General features: G+C 39.5%; 1 protein-coding gene across 1 annotated transcript in view; it reads left to right on the plus strand.

Annotated features, from left to right (window-relative positions):
• Positions 1–1,679: 1,679 nt before the first annotated feature.
• Positions 1,680–25,097, plus strand: part of PIK3R4 (phosphoinositide-3-kinase regulatory subunit 4) — a 70,380-nt gene continuing 46,962 nt past the window's right edge. The window contains exons 1-7 of the mRNA XM_010979692.3: positions 1,680–2,139; positions 2,865–3,639; positions 10,951–11,084; positions 12,245–12,827; positions 16,554–16,688; positions 18,297–18,518; positions 23,359–23,532. Of these exons, the coding sequence (XP_010977994.1) occupies positions 2,907–3,639; positions 10,951–11,084; positions 12,245–12,827; positions 16,554–16,688; positions 18,297–18,518; positions 23,359–23,532 (1,981 nt within the window). The 5' untranslated portion in view covers positions 1,680–2,139; positions 2,865–2,906. The remainder of the gene's footprint in view (positions 2,140–2,864; positions 3,640–10,950; positions 11,085–12,244; positions 12,828–16,553; positions 16,689–18,296; positions 18,519–23,358; positions 23,533–25,097) is intronic.

Raw genomic sequence — 25,097 nt, forward strand, 5'->3', positions numbered from 1 at the left:
TGTTGAGACAATTTTACAATGATTAAAACACATACTTAAGAAATTTTAAAATACAAAAAGACCCAGAAGAAATCATGGGAGAAGTATAAAAAATAATATTGTGGGGGTGAAATGCCTTTTCTGAGTAGGTTTCAAAGTCCAGACATCACAACAATGATGGTGGTTTGGCTTAGGCCCTGGTTTGGCTTAGATGGCAGTGCGTGGCTTCAGAGCACATTTAGGGGTGGAATTAGCAAGAGCAGGTGATTATCGAGTGGGGTCACTGAAGGAAAGAGAGAGTAGAAGGATGCTGAGGACAGTCTAAGGATTTCCTAATCTGTAGTTTGAGGAATCCAGTGGGTAGCAGTGCTGTCTACTGAAACGGGGAAGAATGGACAAGAGGATGTTGTTGGGATGAAAAACAAAAATCAGCTCTGGATTAAAAAATTTTGTTTCAAAAGACACCAATAAGAAAGTGAAAAGACAACACAGAGAAAAACCATTTTCAAATCTGAAAGGGACTTGTATCCAAAATATATAAAAATTCTTAAACTCAATAATAAAAAGATGACCCGATTGGAAAATGGGTAAAGGATTTGAATAGATATTACTCCAAAAAGATGTACAAAATAGCAGTGAGGACGTGAAAAGTTGCTCAACATCATTAGTCATTAGGAAAACACAAATAAAAACCACAATGAGATACTACTTCACACCCAAGAGGTGGCTATAATTATAAAGATAGATAATAACACGTGCCATTGAGGATTTGGAGAAACTGGAGTCCTCATAAATTGCTGGCAGGAATGTAAAATGGTACAACAACTTTGGAAAACAGTTTGGCAGTTTCTCAGCATGTTAAACATAGAGTTACCATGTGACTCCACAAATCACTCACTTATTGAAGAGGAGTGGAAACATATGACTACTCAAAGCCTTACACATGAATATTCACAGCAGCATTATTCGTAATAGTCAAAAAGTGGAAACCCCCAAATGTTTATCACGGAATGAATGGATGAACAAAATGTGGAATATCCATACACTAGAATATTTGGCAATAAAAAGAAATGGAATGCTGATATGAGCCACAGCAAGGATAATCCTCAAAATTACGTGAAATGAAAGCAGTCTCAAAGACCACGTGTTGTTTACCGTTTATAGGAAATGTCCAGAACAGACAACAGAAAAGCGGATTAGTGACTGCCTGGGGGTTCCAACGGGAGGAGCAATGGGGTGGATGGGGAGTGACTGCTAATAGTTACAGGGTTTCATTTTGGGGCTCAGGAAACTGTTTTAAAATTAGATTATAGGGATGATAGCACTAAAATGTGTGAAACCCCATTGATTTGTGTATTTTAAACAGGTGAACTTAATAGTATGCAAATTATATCTCTATTAAGCTCTTACACAATTTGACCTGGGATGTATTAAATTTCCTAAATAAGCCTGTGAATTCTCTTAACTCTGTTCTAGTGTCCTTGGGTGAAGGGCGTCTGAGCAGGTCTCGGAGATGTCGGAAAGCTTCAGAGTTTGGAATCAGCGACAAGAGCAGGATGGCGAACAGTCTACGGTCAGAGCGTCTTTCTTCCTTCGGGCGCCCGCCGCGAGGCCACGCCCCTTCGTTTCCTAGCAACCAGCTCCAAACTCGCGCTCTTCCTCAAGCCTGGCGGCGTCGTCACTTCCGCCCGCGACAGGAAGTGAGGTCAGAGCCGGCGGCTTTCCCGGGAGCTCGGTGTTTGGGGCGTCTGCAGCAGCGAGAGCGGCGGCTCTTCCCTGGAACTGTCTCCGTCCCTGCCTTCCAGGATCCGCCGGCCCGCGGGTGGGGAGGCCCTCGAGGAGTCGGAGTGCCTCGAGGGCCAGGTCCACGCGAGAGGAGGGCGAGGCCCGGGATCCCGTGGCCGACGGGGCGGAGGAGGGGCCGGCATCTCCTCAGCTGTGTCCGCTGCGGCCCGGGAGCTTCCTCGCCTCCCCGCGGACCACCGGGGTCCTGGAGCCTGGACCTCTCCGCGTCCCTTCCCCGGGATCCCACCTCCTGCCTTTGAAGAGGGCTCTCGTGGAGGAGACGCGCCCGGCTGCCGACTCCCTTCCCGGCCCAGAACCCGCCAGGACCTCAGGGCGAGGTAGCGGTCGACTTGCAACACATCCCAGAGTCCCAGGGTAAATGTTCGCACGTGTGCATGGCCGTGTGTCCGTTTTGTTTTTATGTTCTGCAGAGGCTGAGCCCGGAGAATCCTGGGCTCTGTTTGTCCAGCGTGTGTTTTGGTATACTTTTCTTTAACAGCTCTGCCAGGGTTTCTTCCCTGTCGCTGTTGCAAATCAAGAAACTCTGTGACTTCTGTGAGCTGAGTGGGAAGGCACACTAGAGTTAGGCTGGAAGGGCCAGGATATGCTGGCCTTTTGGAGTTTTGTAGCCTGACCTATTTATACTAGGCGACTCTTGGTCAGGTTTACGTTTTTAATGTGCCTGGGTTTATATTCGAGAGCACAAGTTCTTGGACAGAGACTGTCATGTAGTACTTTTGTGACTCTTAGAGCCCTGAGCACAATACTGAGCACATAGTAAAGGCTCATTAAATTTTAAATTTAAAGACCAGAAAATACACATTCTGGTATTTTCAAGTTAATATTGAAAGGGACTGCTTAAATATAGGTCAGCTTCTGGAAAGGGCAAGGTAAAATAAGATGTTTTTAGATAAATATGTCTGAAATTTACAGGCTTCTAGAAGGCTAAGTGCAGTGCTGTCAGTGGAAGAGAAATACGGTGCATCTTTTAGGAAGAGCCCACGTAAATAGTGGTGTTTCATTGCTTGTTTATTTTTTTTTCCCTTTCTCTTTTTCTCCTCCCTCCCCCCTTCCTCTCCCCACTTTTTTTTTTTAAATAGGTGTTGTACCCTAACGTTGACCCGGAGGGACTCGCTGTCACTATGGGAAACCAGCTCGCTGGCATTGCTCCCTCCCAGATCCTCTCAGTGGAGAGTTATTTCTCAGACATCCATGACTTTGAATATGATAAGAGTCTGGGGAGTACTCGCTTTTTTAAAGTTGCTCGAGCGAAGCACCGAGAAGGCCTGGTGGTTGTGAAGGTCTTTGCCATTCAGGATCCCACCTTGCCTCTAACCAGCTATAAACAGGAGCTTGAGGAACTAAAAATCAGGCTTCATTCTGCACAGAACTGTCTGCCTTTCCAGAAAGCAGCAGAAAAAGCGTCCGAGAAAGCGGCCATGCTCTTCAGGCAGTATGTGCGAGACAACCTCTACGACCGCATCAGCACCCGTCCCTTCCTCAACAACACGGAGAAGCGCTGGGTGGCTTTCCAGATCCTGACCGCTGTGGACCAAGCGCACAAGTCTGGAGTCCGTCACGGGGACATCAAGACCGAGAATGTCATGGTCACCAGTTGGAACTGGGTCCTGCTAACTGATTTTGCCAGCTTTAAACCCACGTATCTTCCAGAGGACAACCCAGCGGATTTCAACTATTTTTTTGACACTTCCCGGAGAAGAACTTGTTACATTGCTCCTGAGCGCTTTGTTGATGGTGGGTTGTTTGCCACTGAGTTAGAGTACATGCGAGATCCTTCCACTCCGCTTGTGGACTTGAATAGCAGCCAGAGAACAGGAGGAGAGTTGAAGCGAGCCATGGATATCTTTTCAGCAGGTATTTGAGTTGGGCACATTTGCTGCCAGGGGAGTGCGCATTTATTTTAACTCTTGAACATAGAGATGTAGCTTCTTTTTAATCCCTGTTTGCTGAAAACTTAACTTTTTGATAAATCCTCATACACTGTTCAGGTAGATGCAGCATTTGTTCACTGGACGTGATTAAGTACCTAGAAAATGCAAAGAGTGGTCCACTCATTCAGATGCTTAACTGTTTGAATTCTTGCCTTTTGTATGTGTCCACTGTCGTAAGCACTGGAGATGTGGGTGGATGGTTATGTTTCTCTTTTCAGGGTGCTTACACTTTAATGGGGAGCTAGGTGTGATAACGAAAAAAGACATTGTTCAGTGCTCTGTGACTTGTGGTGGTGGTAAGCATAGGGTGTGTTACAGAAACGTACGGACACTTAAGTTAGTCTCCAAGGCGGTGACAGCAGGACCAGGAAGGCGTCTTTGTTGGAAGGATGATGTTTAAACTGGGACCTGAAAGTGAGAGCAGCAGTCATAAGGGTAGTTTGTTTCAGGCAGAGGGTGTTGCTTCACGGAGATTTGAAGACCAGAATGTAATGCCCTGATGCCTTAGGTCACTTTAAGTAATTCAGTACATCTGGAATGTAGTGTGTGAAGTAAGCAAGGCCCAGGTAGGAAGGGGTCTGGCCTGCCGTGCTCGTCTATGGGGAAGTTATTGATAGGTGCTTTAGACCAGACACTGGAGCGCAGAGAGTGGATTGCAGAGGGGCTGCACTCGAGACGGACGGGAAAAATGGCTACTCATCAGCCGCCACAGTCCAGATGCCTTGACCCTTACTGGTTTTAAGTTGTGCCAGTTGGAGGTGGGGGTGGAGAGAAGTAATGCTTCAGAGATAATTAGTGGGTGGAGTTGTTAGGATTCGGTGACCGGAGGATCAGGAACGCTGCTTTTCCTTCCCCAGTTTGGCTTGGGGAGCTGGGGAGATGATACCAGTCAGTGAGATGGGAGACACGGGAGGAAGAACAGGCGAGGGTGGGAAGTTGCTGAGGTCGGTACTGGACGCGGAGTAGGAGGTGTGTGGGACCCGCAGGGGAAGATGCGCAGCAGGGAGTTGGTTACAAAGGTTTGATGCCTAGAGGGGTGGGGTGGGGATTTGGTAGTTATCAGGACTCAGCTACTGTAGCCAAGGGAATGAGTTCATAGCCAGGAAGGGTATGTGGAGAAGTGATTCTTAAGCTTTTTTGAGTCCCCTTGAATACTTTAATGAAACCGGTGACCTCCTTCCTTGGGAAAAAGTGTTGTACATTCATATACTTTATTTGACATCCACAGAGCACAGGAAGCTTGGTCATGTGTTCTAGGTTATCTGTGAACTTCTGGGAAGAGGTGGGCTGAGGCTGGTACCTGGAGGAATGCCGTATGAACTCAGGTATCAGTGCCATTTTTTGGGTAAAATTTCCGAAGGTTGGCTTTAATCTTTTTCTCGCCTGTAGGTTTCCTACAAAGAAAACTGAGCTGTATTTTAGATTATTTAGGAAAAGTTAACATGATTAATGGAGAAGTGTATTTCATCTAGGGGAAGGAGTGAGAATTGTTACACGGGATGGTACCTCTGTTGATCTGTTCAGCTCGCTAATCTGTGTCCCCGGGTAATGCTGAGAGAGGTATTTTTGATGAGATGGTTAGCCTCCAGGTTGTAAATATAACAATATGAGAAATATAATTCATCAAAGTCCCAACTTGATCAGTGTGTTACCAGGAAAAGGAAAATAAGAATTACCTCAGTTGTTAGTCACCCGAAAAAAAGACTTGATGAGAGACAGAAAGTGTGATATAAACAAGATTTTTATTAGTGAAGTGAAAAAGTAAGAGATAGTGCGCTCCCGAGAATTGGGAGCAGGCCAACCAAGAGAGGAAAAATGGCGCTGTTCCCCCATTTTTCCTGTTTTTATATTCTGGTTTCATGATTGACTGATTGATTGATTGACAACTCAGGTTCCCTGTGCTCTGGTTGATTGACAGCTCAGGTTCCTTGTGGTCTGAATTGTTCCTTTCCCCTTCCTCTCCCCCTGCCCAGTGCTCATTTCTATCTAAACTACCTAACAAGTGAATTTATCTAAATTTTTCTTGAACCATTTTATGTTTTAAAGTTACTGTTCTGTAAATAGGACTCCTCTGGCTTAGAAATGTGATTGCTTTTTAGCTTCAGGGATCATTTATAGCTTTTAAAAAAATTGAGGTGTAACTGACATATAACACTAGATTCAGGTGTACAACACAACACAATGAGTTGACATTTGTATATATTGTGGAATGATCACTACAAGTCTAGTTAACATCTATCATCGTACATAGTTACAAATTTTTTTTTCTTGTGGGTGAAAACTTTTGAAATCTACTCTCTTAGCAACTATAGTTACCATCCTGTGCATTACATCCCCCTGACTTATTTATTTTATAACTGGAAGTTAATTATAGTTTTGAAATTTTAGGGGTTAATGCCTTTCTGTGCATTATAGTTTTGTAAACGTCAACAAAATTCTTACTCAGTGTTTGTTTTTCCAGACTAAAGAACTTTACGTTGTTCTGGCTAAAAGACAGGCCGTTTTATTTCTTTGAAAGAGGTAGGTGGGATCTATCCACCTCCACAGTTCCTAAGATTTGATTGAGGTCCTTGGGTTTTGAGTGTGACTTTTCCGCATTTTAATGCATGTCCATGGTTCCTGGTGCTAGTTTGGGAGACGGGTATATACGCTCTGTCTCTGGTCACACGTATGGGCAGAGCCTTTTTGCTGGAGCTCTTTCCCTCCTTCACTGGACAGACACTGGAGTCTCTGTTGTGTGTAAGGCACTGTGCCCTCTAGGTGCCGGGAGCGCAGCTGTGAACAAGACGGTCAGAGCATCTGCACTTGGGAGTTTGCTTTTTCTAAGGTCGTGGGGAGACTAAAAAGTGAGAAAGTTAATTTCGGTTGGTGCTAAATGCTGTGATGAAGTGAGTGACAAGGGCTGGTGGGGACTACTTGACATAGGAGAAAGGCTTCCCCAGAAGGTGACACGGAGCTGAGATCCAGTGACAAAGGACTCAGTGCTGATAAAGGCAGTGTGGACGAATTGTTCCACAGGGAAGTACCATCCTGTAACACCTCTCCGGAGTACCATTTTGAAAGGTGCAAGGAAAAAAACCCTATGTTTACCTCTGTGTTAGTTTACTAGAGCTGCTGTGATGAAACACTCCACACTAGGTAGCTTAAACAAAAATGTATTGTCCCTCAGTCTGGAAAGTTCCCTCAGAGCCTGGAAGTCCAAGGTCAAGGTTGATTTCCCAAGGCCTCTCTCCTTGACTTGCAGGTGACCACCTTCTTGGTATATCCTTACGCCGACTTTTCCCTGGTGTCCTTCCTCTCATGAGGACACCAGTCATCATCGGTCAGGGCCCCACCCTTGTGGCCTCGTTTTACCTTAATTACCTCTTTAAAGGCACTCTCCAGGTAGTCACGTCTAAGGTACTGCGTTAGGGCTTCAGCCTGTGAATTTGGGGGTGTAGGGGGAGGTGGTGAGGGACATAGTTCAGTCCATAGTCTCCATTTTGTTGTAAATAGTCATTCTTTCTGACTTTTTACAGTAGTCAGAAATACTTTCGAACCTAGAAACTTTAAAAACCTGCAAAAAATAAAAAGAGTATGTTGAACACCCATAAGTCCTTTACCCAAATTCACCTGTTGTTAACATTTTGTTCCAATTGCTTTATCACTTATACTCCTGCCCCACACTCCATCCCCCCTCCCGATTTTTTCCTCAGTAAGTTATATACCTCAATGGCCCTTTGCCCTAAATACTTTAGTCTGTGTTTCTTAAGATCCGGGTTGGTCTCTTACATAATACTTAGGTCACTGTATGTTACTGTTATAACTGCAGCGAATGTAACATTGATACAGTAGTTTACACTTTTTATTCTAATTTTGTATTTGACCCAGTAATGTCCTTTTTAGCATTTTACCGGCTCCAGGACAGGACCCAGTCTAGGGTCAGGTATTGCTTTTAGTAGTCGTGTCTCTTTAGCTGCCTCTGAGCATTTCCACAGCCTTTCTTTGTTATGACATTGACACTTTTTGGAGAATACTTCTCCCCTTAAATTTTTAAAAATTATTTTTGTACTTTTTATGGAAAATAATAGAATTCCAGTAAGTTGCAAAAATAGTGAAGAACCCTTCACCCAGCTTCCCCCAGTAGTGACGTCTTACATGACAGTAGTGGCATTCAGAATCAGGAGTTGACGTTGGTGTATTACTGTTAGACTATAGACCTTGTTCAGTTTTCACCAGCTCTTAACCTGCATTGTGTGTATGTGTGTGCGCGTGCATGTGTGCGCTCTCCCTTGCTCAGCCTCACCTCTTTGTTTTTCAGTAGAAGGGTCCTCATTTTGGGTGTATCTGCTGTTTCCTTGTGATTAGATTCAGCTTGTTAATTCTCAATAGGGATCCTGCACAGCTGAGGATGTCTTCACAGTATTGTATCTGGAGGCAAATGGTGTCTATTGGTGATGTTATTTATTTATTTATTTATTTTTGGAGTGGGGAGGTAGTTTGGTCGGTTTATTGATGTGTTTAACGGAGGGACCGGGGATTGCACACAGGACCTCTTGCATGCTGAGCACTTAACTCCCTCTACCACTGATATACCCTCCCCCGGCTGATGTTAACTTTGATCACTGGTTCAAGATCTTGCCCAGTTTCTCCCCTCTATAGTTACTTTTTGTGTTTTTAATCCCTTGCCACAATAAGCATCCTGTGGGAAGAAACTTTAAGACCATACAAATATCCTGCCAGTCCTCAGTTTCCCCTTTGATCTGGCATCTGTTGGTAATTCTCGTCTGATCCAGTGTTTACTGTGACGGTTGCAAAGTGATGCTTTCCCACCATCAACACTTCCTCCATGTTCACCAGGGGGCCCGCAGCATTCTCTTGTACTGAGGTGCTCCCTATTTCCCCACATTTATTTACCGGTTATTGGTATGGACTCTAATTCCTGCTCTCAGTTTGCTAATATTTTTGGGAAGATTTTTATCTGTATTCATCAGCAATACTGGTCTATAGTCTGCTTGTGATGTCTTTGTCTAGTTTGTTATCAGGGTAATATTGGCCTTGTAGAATAATTTAGAAAGTGTTCCCTCCAGTCCTGTTTTTTGGGAGAATTTGTCAAGAATGGGTGTTAATTATTTTAATGTTCGACAGAATTCACCTGAATTGACAATTCATCTTGGTTTAGGCTTTTCTTTGTGAAAGTTTTTCATTACTAATTCAATGTCTTTATATAAGGTCTGTTCAGATTTTCCATTTCTTTTTAAGTCAGCTTTGGTAATCTGTATCTTTCTAGGAATTTGCCCATTTCATTTAGTTCATTTAATTTTTTGGCATACAATTGTTTACTATATTCCTGTATAATTCTTTTCATTTCTGTGAAGTTGATAGTGATGTTCCTTTTTTCATACCTGTTTTAGTAGTCTGAGTCATCTCTTAGTAAAAGTTTGTGAGTTTTGTTGAGCTTTTCAAAGAAACAACTTTTGGTTTTGTTGATGTTCTCTGTTGTGTTGTTTTATTCTCTATCATAAAATTTTCACCCAATCTCTGTCATTCCCTTCCTTCTTTTTGCTTTGGTTTTAGTTTACTTTTCTTATTTCTCAGTTACTGTTTTGAGCTCTTGTTTTTTATATTAAAAAAGAAAGAATGTGTTCATAGTTAAACATTTCCTCTAAATACTGCTTTAGTTGCATCCCACACATTTTTGTGTGTTGCTTTTATTTTCATTTATCTCAAAGTCTTTTCTAATTTCCCTTTGATCATTGGTTGTTTATGAGTGTTTTTAACTTCTACATATTTGCAAGTTTTTCACATTTTCTTCTGTTACTGATTTGTTTCATTCCACTGTGATTTGAAGGACATAATTTGTATGATTTTTAGTCCTTTTAAACTCATGGAAGCTTGTTTTACGGCCTAGCGTATGGTTTCACCTGGAGAGTTTCTACGTGTGCTTGAGGAGAACTTTGTGTTCCGTTGTTGAGTGAAGAGGTCCTTTGATGTCTGTTAGATCTGGTTTATGGTATTGTTCAGTTCTTCTATTTTTACTTGCTTATGGTGTTCTTAATAGCCGTTTTTAGTTTTTATTCTAAAACTTGGCACTGTATGGGTAGAAATTAATTTAAGAAATTTATTGAATGTTTATGTGTCAGGAACTGAGTTACTGGAGATTCTTCAGTGAACAAAATGGACAAAAATCTCTTCTTTATGGAGTTTGCATTCTAGTGGGTGTATGGACAATAAAGAAATAAATGCATACAATATATCCTATGCATTTGGTGCTGTGGGGAAAAACAGCCAGGAAAGCGGGGGAGTGTGCTAGGCAGCAAGGGTTGGGTGGTGGGGCTTGTAATTTTAACCTGGGCTGTTGAGAAATGCCTTATTGCTGAGCCGACATTTGATTAAAGATGAAAGGAGGTGGGGTGTCCGCTGTGAGGATACTTGGTGGGGGGGGGGGGACAGCACTCCAGGCAGAGGGACCAGCAGATGCAGAGGCCATGAGCTCAGGTTGTTCACGGAGCCCTTTGCAACTTGTTAGAGTTTTGTCATTTGTGATTCAGTGAAATGCTCTGCCCTTGGGGAATGTAGGTACTTTATTTTTTCCTTGCTTGGAGATTGTGTCAGTGCAAAAGGAAGGTTGTCTCCTTCCCTCCCTGAACTTAAAGCCACACTTCTTAGCTCTTCTCATTTTACAGTCGTGTTTGTTCACCAGTGTCCTTTATTTATCTCTTTCTAGAATGTAAGCTTCATGAGGCAGGGATTTTATCTGTTTATGCTCTGCTAGAGTCTAGTGTGTAATGCACCCACCTAGTAACTTACTGTTTAATGGTGAATAAACAAGTTGGCAGATATGACTGCTCAGTAGTTCTTATGGACTTAATGTCTATAAATCCATACTTAAAAGAAATCACTATATTTCTTATGGATTTTAATTTTTGTATCTCTAAATATATATGTGTATATACAACATAATATGGAATATATTCATTTTAAATTATAGAACTAGGAGGTAATTTTATTTAAGTTTTTTTAAGGAGGAGAAAAATTGAATAGGCCTTTTTTGACTCTATGCTTTCAGAGGTTGGTGATTAGGCAGCAGACATTTTTCCCATCTTGCCTGATCGTAGTTGTGTGTTGCATTAAACATTTTAATTCAGTTTACTTTGAGTTTTGCATTTTGAGTTTTATGAATTCTCAGTTCTTCATTTGTATTAATGATATCTTGCGTGTCATTTTTAATGGAATTATATCTGCTGTTTTCCAGGTTGCGTGATAGCTGAGCTTTTTACAGAAGGCGTGCCACTGTTTGATCTCTCTCAACTTTTGGCTTATAGAAATGGACAGTTTTTCCCTGAACAAGTGCTAAATAAAATTGAAGATCGCAGTATCAGAGAATTGGTAACTATGCTACAAATATATGCCATCAAGTTTTTAATAGAATTATGTTCTCACTTTTGCATTAGTCAGCTCTCTGGAATATTCTGAATTTGGGACAAAGCAATAAAGCCCCATAGGCTGATATAGACAGCCTGTTGTTTTTACTTTATTGGGCAGAAATGTACAATTTTTCCCCCTTCTTAGGCATAGAGCTCATTTGACTTAATTTTACACACACACACACACACACACACACCCACACCCACACACACCCCTTCCCATTATAATCGTTAGGTCTGCTTTGGACAGATTTGGAGGGAGGTCAGGAGATGCCTGGGGGTTAGAGAGGTTGTCCAGGGTGGAGCTTGCTAGTGAGACATGAAGAGGATGTGTATCTAAAACGAGGAGACAGGAGGCACCAACTTGAATGTAATACAGCAGTGAAGGGCGTTTCCTGCAGAGGCAGCCAGCTCTGTGTACCTCCCTTGACCCCAAGGGCAGCCTGGAAGGGGAAACTTAGAATCACAAGTTAGTAAAGCAGAACAGATGTGCAGAGGTGTGTGGGAGGTCCCATATCCCCACATCACTGTTAAGGGGAACCTTTTTAAAGTCAGACAGTATAGTCAGTCAGCGTCCTGAGGAGGACGCTGAGTCATGGGAAGGGTATGTTATATTTAGAATATTCTTTAGTAAGGTAGGGAAACGTGCATTTTGATTCCTCTTACCAGTGGCAAATGTTAAAAAGTAAGATGCTTCTGAGGATGCCCTTTTAGCTCAGGCTCAGTGAAGGGGACATGGATTAGGAGTTGGCACACCTGGCTGTCCGGGTGTGGCACTCACTTGTCATGGTGTGCTGGCTAAGGAACTGTATGAATTTGGGCCCACTTTTTCTTAACTGTGACAGGAGTGAATTTGACTGATTTTAAGGCTTTATCCTCTTCTTCGTGTCTGGGCCATCTGAGTACACAAGTATGTGGCTTCCTGCTGCCTTCTAGGACAATAGCAGAGTCACCTGTCACTCTGCAGTCAGGGTCTGGACATAGCTTGAAAGGAGAAGATCGAAAAGGTTCAGAATTGCCTCAGAAATCCTTTAAGTCATGTGTAAGTTGCCCTTGTAGCTTTCATCTGGTTTAATTTCCTGTTCTCAAATCAAGTTTTTACTGTTTCCCTCCTTGGTGTAGGTAACTCAGATGATTCACCGTGAACCAGAGAAACGTTTAGAGGCAGAAGATTACCTAAAGCAGCAGCGTGGCAATGCCTTTCCTGAAATATTCTACACTTTCCTTCAGCCCTACATGGCTCAGTTTGCCAAGGAAACATTTCTGTCTGCAGACGAACGTATTCTGGTCATAAGGAAGGATTTGGGCAACATTATTCACAACCTCTGTGGACACGATTTGCCAGAAAAGGCTGAAGGAGAGCCTAAGGAAAACGGGCTGGTCATCTTGGTGTCCGTTATAACGTCCTGCCTACAGACCCTTAAGCACTGTGATTCCAAACTCGCTGCTCTGGAACTCATTCTCCGCTTGGCCCCGAGATTAAGCGTAGAAATTCTTTTGGATCGTATCACTCCATATCTTTTGCATTTCAGCAATGACTCTGTTCCTCGAGTGAGGGCCGAAGCCTTGCGGACGTTAACCAAGGTTCTCGCTCTTGTCAAAGAGGTTCCTCGCAACGATATCAACATCTACCCAGAATACATCCTGCCAGGCATAGCCCACTTGGCCCAGGATGACGCAACTATCGTCAGACTAGCCTATGCTGGTAAGAGCTTGGTGTCCAGGAGGTAACCACTAGGATCACTGACGGTAGTGACCATAATACTTCTTGTTTCCCTGATAACTTTGAAAATTCCGAGAGTGAACTTTGGTACTGAAAATGTCTGTGTACATTTCAATACTATTTACAGCTAACCTGCTCTTGGGACTCAAGCTTTGTATTGAAAAGCAAGTTTTTTTTGTGATCAGAATTACTAAGTAGAAAGTATATAATACAGAATCTTATGGTTTTACTGGGAATATTATATTTAATTTGGAGTAAGACTAATGTTTACAAGTACATACTTCTGATCTAGTGTCTTGAGGCCTTTACAGAGTTTATAGAGTTTCTCTGAACAAATAGAATCATTTGACTATTAGGCTATAACAGTCTATTGCTGTTGAAAGAGGTTAATTTTGTTGGGTAATTTGCTGTCGAAAGAATTTAGCCTCTAAGTGACTGAATTTTAAGGTCCTTTCAGTTACTATAATGCTTAGGATGTGTGGCTTCTTTGTGATGTGGTGTGTGTGTTATAAACACACCTACCTGTTTTATTTGTAATTCTCATAAAACCAGGTGATGACAGATTCATGTGTTTAGCTCCCCAAATTAATTCCAAATGCTAGTTTCTGCATGGAAAATATCACTGAAACATTTGCATAATTCCTCAGTTTATTTCTAAAATGTAATCTGATGGAAATCAGGCATTCTGTTTTGACGTCTTTGTAAGTAGTACACAACATATGTGTGGTGATGAAATTGTCACTTTTTTGAAAGATGCTTAGTTCATTATTTTATGATTTGCTTGTCATTATTTTAGTGGAACGTGAAAAATGGTCTTTGAACTCTGCCTTTATGGCTAGGCACATGCACAGAGTGATTGGTGGTGCTTTTTTTTTTTTTTTTTAAATACATGTATTTATCCATCTGCTTATTTATTTATGGTTTCCATAATTGTATAGGTGTAAATTTCAAGCTTAGAAAATTCAGAGTTTCTTTCAAGACATATCCAGGTTTATCAGTTGTAACAAAGTGTATTTACAGTTCATTTGGCAAATAGAGACACAGCTGACCCTTGAACAGTGCCAGGGTTGGGGCGCTGACCCTCCAAGCATTCGAAAATCCCCACATAATTCATAGTTGACCCTCTGTATTCGTGGTTCCACGTCTCTGGATTCAGCCAGCCATGGATTGTGTGATACTGTGGTATTTACTATTGAAAAAGATCCCAGTGCTGTTCAAGGGTCAGCTGTAATTGAACTGGATAAAATTAAGTAAAAAGAAAAGTCATAATTCTTAAAAATAAACTGTATTCTTTAGACTGTTATGACCTGCTTTTGGCCCAGTGCATCTTAGTCTTTTCTCAGTTGTGTTAAGCAGGTAAGGCTCTGATACATAGGTGCACTGTTAACACATTTACATTCAATTACCAATAGTCACAGCATAAAAATTATAGCTGCTGTTTACTGAAAGATCTGCTGGGTGTAAGGCATCTACTGCTCAGGGTTGCAAGGGTTAGCTACAAAACTTATGTAGATTCTGAAGTAGGTTTTAGATTTTAAGTTTTAAAATCGTGTCTCTTACAATTGACACTTGCAACAACCTTGAGCAGCAGATATTATAGTACCTTTGTTTTACAGGTGAGGAAATTGGGAATGGAAGAGGCTAAATAACACAACCAAAGTGTATCTGGGATAATTTTTCTCAGTTCTTGGAGCTGCTGGTCTAGACCTTGATTTTGAAGCAACCCTGCTTTTATTTGGTCTGCTGGATCTTGATAAAGAGTCCCTGGTAACCCAGGGTCAGTGCTGGGACCTTGCAGTGTCCCTTTATCATGGTTGAGTGCATAATAAAGCTGCTGTTTTAAAAAAAACTTTTTTTTATTCCAATATAATGCAATCTTCTTGAAATTAAAGTATAGTTGACTTACAATGTTGTGTTAGTGTCTAGTGTACAGCATAGTGATTCAGCTATACATGTTTATGTTCTTTTTCATGTTCCTTTCCTTTATAGTTTATAACAAGGTAGTGAATATAGTTCCTTGTACAGTAGGACCTTGTTGCTTAAAGCTGCCTTTTTAAGTAGAGTCAGAAGTCTGTTTGAACTTGTATGGTTAAATGTAATTAAACCACACATGTCAGTAATTATAAAAGTTTAAAGTCAATTAAAAATTTCTTTTATAGTATTTTTAACTCAAAGATGCTGGCATAGACTTGTATCTTGCATGAAGTGACAAGTGTGTTGTGGTTTATATACTTAAATGTGGAAATAAGCGTAGATTACTCAGACTTGAGAGGTGCCCAGGAACGTAGGAGACTTTTCCTAATAAAGATGTGTTCATTACAGTGGGCTGTTCACCTAGAACTGTCAGCATGGTCCAGAATTCTCCTGTCTGTAGGGTGAGCAGGCATTACAGAGTATCAGTATCTTGCCTACTGAGAGGTAAATTTTTGCCCTATTCAGAACAGTGTTGAACCTGGCAGGGCTGGGCTCAGGGCTCCAAGGTGAAAGGAATCACTGCATTTGATAGACTCAGAAATCTCAGCTACTGTGAGATGCACACTGTGAGTTTCAGAGTTGAGAAAAAGTGAGTCTTAGAGTCAGTGAAATAAGGTGGTTTACATTCAGTGCCCTTCACTGCTGAGGTGGAGGAGGGCCGTCTCTGGCTGGTGTAGTCCTACGTTAAGAAGCACGGGAGTAGGAGGATGGAGTTGCAGGAATAAATGAAAATGGGAGGAAGAGGAAAGTGTAAGCAAAGAGCAGATGTAATTCACAGCAAGTGTGACAGCAAAAATCGCCAAGTCGGTATTTTCACAGCGGCGAGGAGTATGAGGTAGTCTCGACAGATGATCAGAGAGGAAGGAGGAAAGCCAGACCCCCGCGGGACTGTGGCGAGCGGTCTCACTTTGGTTCATTCAGAACTTCAGTGTCCCTTGTAGAGCCGTCTAGTGATGGCTGATTCACTTTGGTAGTGGCTCTCTGAGGTGGTTTGTGGGAGGAAACCGAGACACGGGTGGGCTAGGCAGCCAGCTCGTGAGTGTCATGGTTAGGACTTGAGCCAGGGCCTGTGTGATTCCAAAACCCAGCTCGATCTGTTATTTTAATGTGAAACTGTTTCTCTGCTAGCCTGCTTGCCTGTTTCTCACCTGTTAGGTACTGTTTAAAGGTTAGGTCTCTACTGTTGAAAAGATTAGGCGTTTTTTGCCTCAGTAGATTTGAGTGCTATGTTTTGTGTTATTTTTGTATTTTTTCCAGTGTTATTGAGGTATAATTGACACACATCACTGTGTAATTTTAAGATGTAGAGAATAAGGTTTGACTTACGTATACCGTGAAGTGATTATCAAAGTAAGTAGTTAGCATCTGTCATTTCGTATAGATATAATGAAAAAACAAAGAAAAAAGAAAAAAAATGTTTTCCCTTGTGGTGAACCTCTTAGGATTTACTCTAACAACTCTGATGCGTACCATACAGCAATGTTAACTATAGTTACCTTGTACTTTTCTATATTTTTAAAAGAAGCTTATGTTTTATTCTTAAAACTGGTAGTTTGGGGATAGTTGTGGATTATGAGATTAGTCACTAGAAGTCTGATTAGGTTAAGTGCTAAACGGATGAGTCCCACTTTTCTTTAGTTTTTGGTGATTGTGTATAAATACTTAGGAAAGAAAAGTTATAAGCATTACCCAAATTTATGATTATAATTATTACAAAATTTCTCCCTTTTATAGAAAACATAGCTCTGCTGGCAGAAACAGCTTTGAGATTCCTGGAACTGGTTCAGTTAAAAAATCTCAATATGGAAAATGACCCAAATAGTGAAGAAATAGATGAAGTTACACATCCCAATGGAAATTATGACACAGGTAATACTGTTTTCTCTTCCAGATTTCCTGTTGTTTGGAGTGAATGGCTAATGTGAACTTGTAGCACGCTGTCATTTATAGTTTTGATGTGCAGTGACAGAGTACCAGACACACAGTGGGAGGGATTCTGTTGTCTGACTGTGCTCTGTTCTCATACACTGCTGTCTAGCCAGGGAACGATCAACTTGTTGCCACAGATTCTAAGCTTAGTTTTTCAGCCAGGATTGATTTGTATCAACAGCAAAACTAGCCAAATTATCTAATTCTTATAAAAGAAAAAAAAAATTGGAAACATCATACTAAAGAATTGAACCCTTTCTCTTTATGTGAGTATATTCTGAGTATCCTCCATCATCAACTGTTTTATTTCATACTGTCTATGATTTTTTTAAATCAAAACTCACACCTTTTACTGTAAAGGAGCAGATATGGTGGTAAACTCTGAGGTCACAGTCCTGGCCTCAAGTGGCTTTACGTCCACACAGCTTTCAACAGGCTTTTAGTTAATGTTTATTGTGTAAGAGATTTAGAAGTAAAATAATATACCTAGATCTATTCTAAGATGTTTCTACTTCAGAAAAACTAGAGAAATCTAGTTTTCAGATTTTTATGCTATAGACAACTGTGGTGTCTGGTAACTTGTTCTAATGGATCATTTTATAACAGTAGATATTATCTTGAGTTGAAGACAGTGGAATAATTTTAGACTTAGAGAAGGATGTATCAGAAAGGAAATCCTTGCTTTTTTTCATGGAATTACTTAGAAAATGGTGCTGTCTTACTTTCTGTAACTAATTAGACCTTTTTAAATAGTGAAGTTGGGCATTAAAACTTTTGGGGCATTAATATGAAGTTTTTCTTAATGTGAAGGTAGAGTTTTTCCTATCAGACCACCTTTTCCCTTGGCAGTGGCTGCACCAGGTGTGGTGTCTGCCCTCAGTTAGTCAACAGATAATTATTAAAGACAAGCTTCGCATCAAGCAATTATGTCCTGCTGTAAGCACTAGAGATACAGTGGTAAACAGGACAGAGGAGGTCCCTGCTCTTGAGCTTATGCTTTAGTAAGGGAAAGACAGACAACTTAGTCCATAAACAAAGGGAAAGGGGGGAGTGGGTAGGCAGTAAGGTCAGAGAAGAAGGCAGTGGCCAGGTCACGGACAGCCTTGACAGGACTTGCAGTGTGTTTCCTGGCTTTCTAAAATGTAATTAACCAGCCTTTAAAAGCGCGTTCTAAAAGGACTGCCCTATACCATCAGATTATATCCTGATCCAGTCCAGTGTTTTCAAGTCCTGGTCTAAGTTGCTCTTACTGGGGCAGTATCATCTCCCTCTTGGTGCTTCCCCATAGTTTTTCTTTGAACTTCGTAAATAGAGCTCTTAACCAGGGAGAGAGTAACTACGCTTGTGGCATCTGCTTACTAGAATGTTTTTCAGTCTGTATTTCAATTTCCTGACTGTCCTTCAGAGCTTTGAGTAGTGGAAAAACTTAGTGATTGTAGACTTCCCATGTGTCTTCTGTAATCATTCTGTTTCCTCCAAGGAGTAAGAAAGACTGGGTCTATATGTATGGACAAAAGAAAATTAATCCTTTTTTTTTTTCTTTTTCAGAGCTCCAAGCCTTACATGAAATGGTCCAGCAGAAAGTTGTCACTTTGCTAAGTGACCCTGAGAACATTGTGAAACAGACCTTAATGGAAAATGGGATAACACGTCTGTGTGTCTTTTTTGGACGTCAGAAAGCCAATGACGTTTTACTCTCCCACATGATCACTTTCCTGAATGATAAAAATGATTGGCATCTGCGTGGAGCCTTTTTTGATAGTATAGTTGGTATGTTTTTTGTTTGTTTTTAAATTTCTCTTTAAGATTATGAATTATCTTCCCAAACAGATACTTCCAGGCAATCTGAAAGGTGACAGTACTACCAGATTTCATTAATGAAATGAGTTCCTGGTATTTCTGTCTATCTTCGTGCTGCTTTTGGATGATGGAAGTATCTTAGCTGATCAAGGGGCTGGTTAATAAAACATGCGTCCGTATGAAGCGGGTACCGTGTGGTCATTAAAAAGTATGTTTTAAAAGAGTATTTAATGACCTGGGAGAGTACCTTGAAATATTATTGAAGTAACTGAAGTGGGTTGTAAGTTTACTCAGTGTGTAAAGGTAACAGTAACAAATCATATATTTATTAAAAAGGTTAAATATACTAAGATGTGAAGAGTGATTATTTCTTTAATATTTTCCATATTTGTCAAATTTTATAGTAAACATACCACTTTTACAATCAGAAAATAAAGTATAACTATGATTGAAAATCAGTCTAATTAGAAAGAAGTAAAGCTTACAGACTTTACTTTGTGTAAACTGAAAATCTTAAAAATTAATCAGCTTTTCCCCCACTTTTTTCAAAATGGTGCTGTTCCTCATTTTCAGATTTATCTAAAGAAGAGAGAGATCTTGTATTTTATCTGCATAAGTCCTGTTACATTTAAATTCACAGAAAGAAATGGACTTTATTTTGAATAGTCATGTTTGACATAGGATTTAATCTTTTTCTCTTTGGAGTAATAACTGATTCCTTTCCACCTGATTGTACTGACTTTTTCAAATTTAGGTTGAGTCATTTATGAAATACTCTGTGCTAAAGCCGTATTATTACAGTTACCCAGGAACCCTCTTACGTCATTTTGTACATGATTGTATAGCTTGTCTGTAACTCAAAAAACTGTGCTACACATTAGGAAGCTTCACGGGTATCCAGACTTTCTTGTGTAGTAGCAGAAGGCTGTAGGGTTTAACTTTTGGTTCCCAATAATCTGGGAAGTTAACTGCTGAAAGGTTTGCTGTTGGATGCTTTCTTATAAAAATAAAAAAAGAAAAGAAACTTATGGCAACAGTGTTCCTAATTCTGCAAATACTATCACATAATGTTTTGGAGAAAAGAGTACTTTTCCACTTCTGAGAAGCTTTGAAATTGTCTGCTGTTCTCGCTTTGTTATAACTGGAGATTACTGTACCTCCTCTTTTCAGACATCTTTGGTTTGCTTTTTATTTTTGCATCAGTTTATTGATTCATCTCAGCCTTCCATCCCAGACTCCATCTAACTTGGTTCCTAAATACAGTATGCTTTGTTTCTCACATCTTTCTGTCTTTCTTGGGCTCTTGTTTCAATAATCTGATTTTTATTTCTTTTGCAAAGGTGGCTCTTGGAACTTCCTCCATCTATTGGTCAGTTCATATGTATTTTGAAACATGGCCTTTTTTTTTCATTTTAAAATAATTTTCATTGATTTTTTTGTCTGTTTATAAAAGTAATACATACTTGCTGTAGAAAATTTGGAAAATTTGGAAACCAGGAAGGAGACAAATCCCCTCCAGGCCTCCAGCCTGGGTACAGCCTCTGCTAATGTTCGGGTTTTCTTCCCGTGGGTCCCCCCTTCCTGCTCTTCCTGTCCCGTCCTCCCATCTGCCGTCTGTGCTGGGGGCCTTGCGGGCACTGGTTAAGAGCAGGCACTCTTGGCTCCAGACTGGTGGGTTCAGGTTCTGGGTCTGTCACCTGCTGGCTTGGTTCTAGAGGAAATCATTTAATCTTCTCTATGCCTTAGCTGTCTGTGAAATCGGAATAATAATAATACCTAACTCACTGGTTATTGTGAAGGTAAAATGAATTAACAGATGATAGTGCCTGGCATGTAAGTTCTATGTATGGAATATATTACTTCTTAGTCTTATTACTTTTAAACCTTTTTCTAGTAACATACGTATATTGTAAGCATTTTCTCATGTCATTAAAAATCCTTTGAAACCATAGTTTAATGGATAGAAGTATTCTATTATGTAGTTTTACCAAAATTATTCAGGTCTTCTTTTGAATATTTATTTGTTTATTTGGGAGGAGGTAACTAGGTTTATTTATTTACTTATTTTTTTAAGTGGAGATACTGGGGATTGAACCCAGGACCTTGTGCATGCTAGGCAGGCACTCTACCACTGAGCTATCCCCTCCTCCTTTTGAATATTTTAATTACTTTTTGTCTATCATATATTATACAGATAATCATTTACATAAGTATTTGCTTCTGATTATTTTCTCAGGCTAGAAGTCTGAAATGTTAACTACTGAGTTAAAGAATATGCATATTTTTTAAAAATTGACACATTTGATAAGGTTTTCAGAAAGATCATGTCGTTGTCTACTCTGATCAGCACTGTTTGACAGCACCACACAGCCTTCTGGCGTGGACTAGGCTTCACTTAGTCTTTGCCTGGTGGTAGGTTAAAGTGATAACTTGTTTTCGTATATATTTATTTGCTTATCAGTGAAGGTGAAAAACTTTCTCTTGTTGATTACTCATTCATGTTTCCTACTCTGATTTTTTAATGTATTATTTTGGCCCCTTTTTTGATCGTGTTAAGCTTTTCTTGTTGATTTTTTAAAGCCTTTTATATATAACATGAAAAACAATAGCTTTTTATTATTTTTATGGCAACTGCTTCTCTCAAATAACTTGATTATTATTTGTATGTCTTTTAAAATAATTTTAGTGTTGTCAATTTATTTGATCTTTTCCTTTGTGATTTTTTTTCTTTTAATTTTGTGCTTAAATTTTTTTCCCATTCCAGAATTAGGTTTATAATATTCTGGGTACATGTCATTTTTGTTTGTTTGTTTTTACATAAAAATAGGAACTGTGTAATTGATCTTTATTTTAGGCTGTGGTATGAGGTGAAATATAAATTTTTCTTGGAAATATAATCAGTTTTCCCAGTATTAAATTACTAAACATTTCATTTATTTTTTCCATTGATTTATGAAGCCTCTATTATCATCTGTTGCATGCATGTCTTTTAGGGTCAGTTTTCTTGGTATCCTGTATCCTATTCCATTGATTTTTCATTTCTATATGCAGTACTGTATTTTTATAGCTATATTGTATTTTAATTATTGGATATTTATAAGCAACTTTAGTATCCGGTAGGATAAGCTTCCGAGATGTCAGTCTTCTTTTGCAAAATATTTTGAACTATTTTAGCTCATTATACATTTCAGTTTATAAAGTTTCTAAATATAATCCACTGGAATTTTAAATAGCATTTTTCTTTTTATTACAAAAAATTCTAAAATTATTTTTCAGATAAGGGGAAATACGCTTTTGCACATTCAAAATTTATGAAGTAATGTATGAAAGACAATAGTTGCACTTTCCAGAGGTACCTACTCTGGTTTTTGATTTTGGTTTGATATCTTCAGGTGATTTTTGCCATATCTCTAAACAGTATTTTCATATGACTATTTTTAGGATTATCAGATAAGTTTTATACTTTATCCCTTGACTTTTTTCTGTGCCAGATGAAGATTTAACTCACTCATACCATCTCCCTTTCCTTCCCTTCCCTGTTTTGAGTTGTAGATCACTATATTCACAGTGCTTCAGTTTTTAGTTTGTGTTTTTGTAACTTTAAATAATTAAACCTGTTTCTTACTGATCTACTTCGAATTCAGACTCTAAGGAATTTAATGCCTCTCTCTCTCTTTCTCTCTCTCTTCTCTCTCTTCTCTTTCTCTACTTTTGTTGGTTGATAATTCAACTAATTGTTAGTTGACAGTTCCACTTACATTTGCATTTTCATAGTTGATAATACTTACATTTTGTTCTGTAATCGTAGTAAAGTCTTTTGTGCTTCGTATAGACTGATTCTGAAAATTCAGAACAATTTACATGACTACGAATGGGTGCATTTTATTGACTTTAGAGCCAAGTAGTGCACTGTATATTTGCTTCACCCTAGTTCTAATGCCATGACTCCTTTTTCACTTGATGAGAATGTTTATAGCAACATGGCCAATGAATTCTTTCTATCCTATGCAAATTACTAAATACATAGCATGTTTTAATTTCATTTTTATACCATGACTTTCTTGAACAATTTATTTGTCCTAGAGTTGCAGCTTTCTTTGTTTTCCTTTTAGAGAGAAAAGTATTATATCTTCTTCAACTTACCTATGATAATCTAGCTTCTTTCTTACCAGTTTTGTCTATTCTTTTAATCTGTTCCATTTTTCTTCTTGGTAACATATTGACGTTTATTGGCTTTTAGTTCTTATTTGGGCTGATTGATCTCTGGGTCTTTACTAGCTGTATCCTTTTCTTCCCCTTGAATTCCTGGTTGTATCTGCCATTTTGTGCATTCTACATTTTCTTTATTTTGCTAAAGTACGTCCTTAAGAAATTTTTTTGGAAATCTTTGTTTAGGAGGTAAACCTGTATAGTCCTTGCGTGTCTCAAAATGACTTACTTTTGTTTTCTTATTTTATTGACAGTTGTGATAAAAACTTTCTTCCATAACTATGAAGGGCTTCCCTGTTGTTCTCTGGCCTCCATTGTTGCTGAGGTTCATTTCATGCCAGTCTGATTCTCCTTCCTTTTTGGGGGGATCTGTATTTTTCTTTCAGTTCACAGGATTTTTTCCCCCTTGGTGTTCCAGAATTTCTTGATGATTCGGTTTGGTGTGGGTCTTTTTCCTTTACTGTTCTGGGTAGGAAGTGCAGTGTACCCTCCTGGATTGTCACTCAATATATCTGGCATTTGATTAACTTTATTGTTTGACTTAACAGCATTTGCACTTGGAGGTATGGAATAATCACCTAATGGTGCTCCTCTGTTCCAGGTGTTGCTGCCTACGTTGGCTGGCAGAGCTCCTCGATCCTCAAACCCCTGCTGCAGCAAGGGCTCAGTGACGCCGAGGAGTTTGTTATTGTGAAAGCTCTGAATGCCCTTACCTGTATGTGCCAGTTAGGGCTGCTTCAGAAACCCCATGTCTATGAATTTGCCAGTGATATTGGTAAGTTTCTGGTTCTCAAAATTAGGATGGGAAAACTTGGAAAGTGGTAAGGGAAATAATAGCTGCTAGGGCATTGTAAAATTTCTAGGCCATCAAGAGTCAGATTTTCAACTGTGCTGTCCCTGGTGTGTGTGTGTGTGTGCATGTGCGCGTGCACTCACCCGTGTGCGTGCCTGTGCATGCGTGCTTTATCCATGAGAGTGACACAGGCAGACAAGGGCACTGGCCCTCAAGCCCTGTTTGGGAAATAGATCTTTGTTTTAATCTGTAGTCATGTCTTGGTGATTCTTGAAAAATGGTGATTCTTGAAAAATTCTTGAAAAATGTTTTTGTTTTTTAAACGCAATGTGGATAAAGTATTTAACTGCTATGACGAGTCAACTTATGTTTTCAGACACTTGACTGTTGGTTGGGTTGAAACTGGGTGTGGAGGAATGTCTCTCACTTCCGTCACTGTGCTGATTACCAGTTAAGAATTCATGGTATTGAAGTTACTACTGTTGGTAATTTTGTTAACCAATGAAAGGAATGAATTCCCTGATCTTTATGACACTTATCTATGTCCATAAACTTAAAATTCAGATAAGAGCAAACAAGTAAACGTGGCACGTTGTAAAGTTAAGAATATCAGAAGCTTCATCTTAAGAAAGTAACCAGTATAAGATTGCAGATTGGCTTTGACTGAGAGGACATGAAATCTTAGAAAATTGCCTTTTTAGATAAAATACTTTATTGCTGCTAAATGTTTTGCCAAGGAAAATTAGTAGAAAGATCAAATTAGTTAGACTTGGTTGGTAGGTTTTTCTTGAAGCACTCCTCAGAGAAGAAAGACAGAGGAGTTATAATTTATTTTGATTGTTGAGAAATTACATGTTTAGATAGTAGAGGTATAAAATTTGTGGAAGTTTTTAAGGCATGAATGTAGCTTTTTAAAAGAAAAATATTTATGGAAATTTGAGTGTATGTAGGTTTCTTATTTTGCACTCCAATAGCTGTAACCTTTTTTTTAATTTATATCTCTAGTTTGGTTTGACTTTTTTGATGATTATGTTAAAAATAATTACAAACTCGATAGAAAAGTTCTGAGTATTGGCAACATAATCATGATGAAAATCTCCATTACACTGAAATGCTTTTGATTTTTTGTGTTAAGTTACAGAGTGTTGAATCTTGAGGGTGTCGTCTCTTTTTCCCCCCAGCTTTTTAGAGAGGTGACAGCTTGGGAAACAAAAATTACTAATATTATAATAAGACAAAAGATGTTAGAGTGGTTTTTGAATTTCTGGTCATTTGTAGTTAAGGCGGTTGTAGAAAGATCTGTTTTCTTAATAATACTGAAGAGAAAATGTACCATCTTAACATGTGTATCTTGCCTGGAATATTTTCCTGCTCATTCTCATTTTCTGAATTCTCACATCAGTGCTTTCTTTTTTCTCTCATGAAAGTGGCATTACCTCCCAAGGGTAGAGTTTTTCTTGCTTTTGACTTTGATCTTCTTCGTTCTAATTAATGTCCTCTGTGTATAAATATGTGCCTGTATACTCTGATTTCATGTAATACAGTCC

The sequence above is a fragment of the Camelus dromedarius genome, chromosome 2, assembly GCF_036321535.1.
Source record: "Camelus dromedarius isolate mCamDro1 chromosome 2, mCamDro1.pat, whole genome shotgun sequence".
In the NCBI taxonomy this organism is placed as follows: Eukaryota; Metazoa; Chordata; class Mammalia; order Artiodactyla; family Camelidae; genus Camelus; species Camelus dromedarius.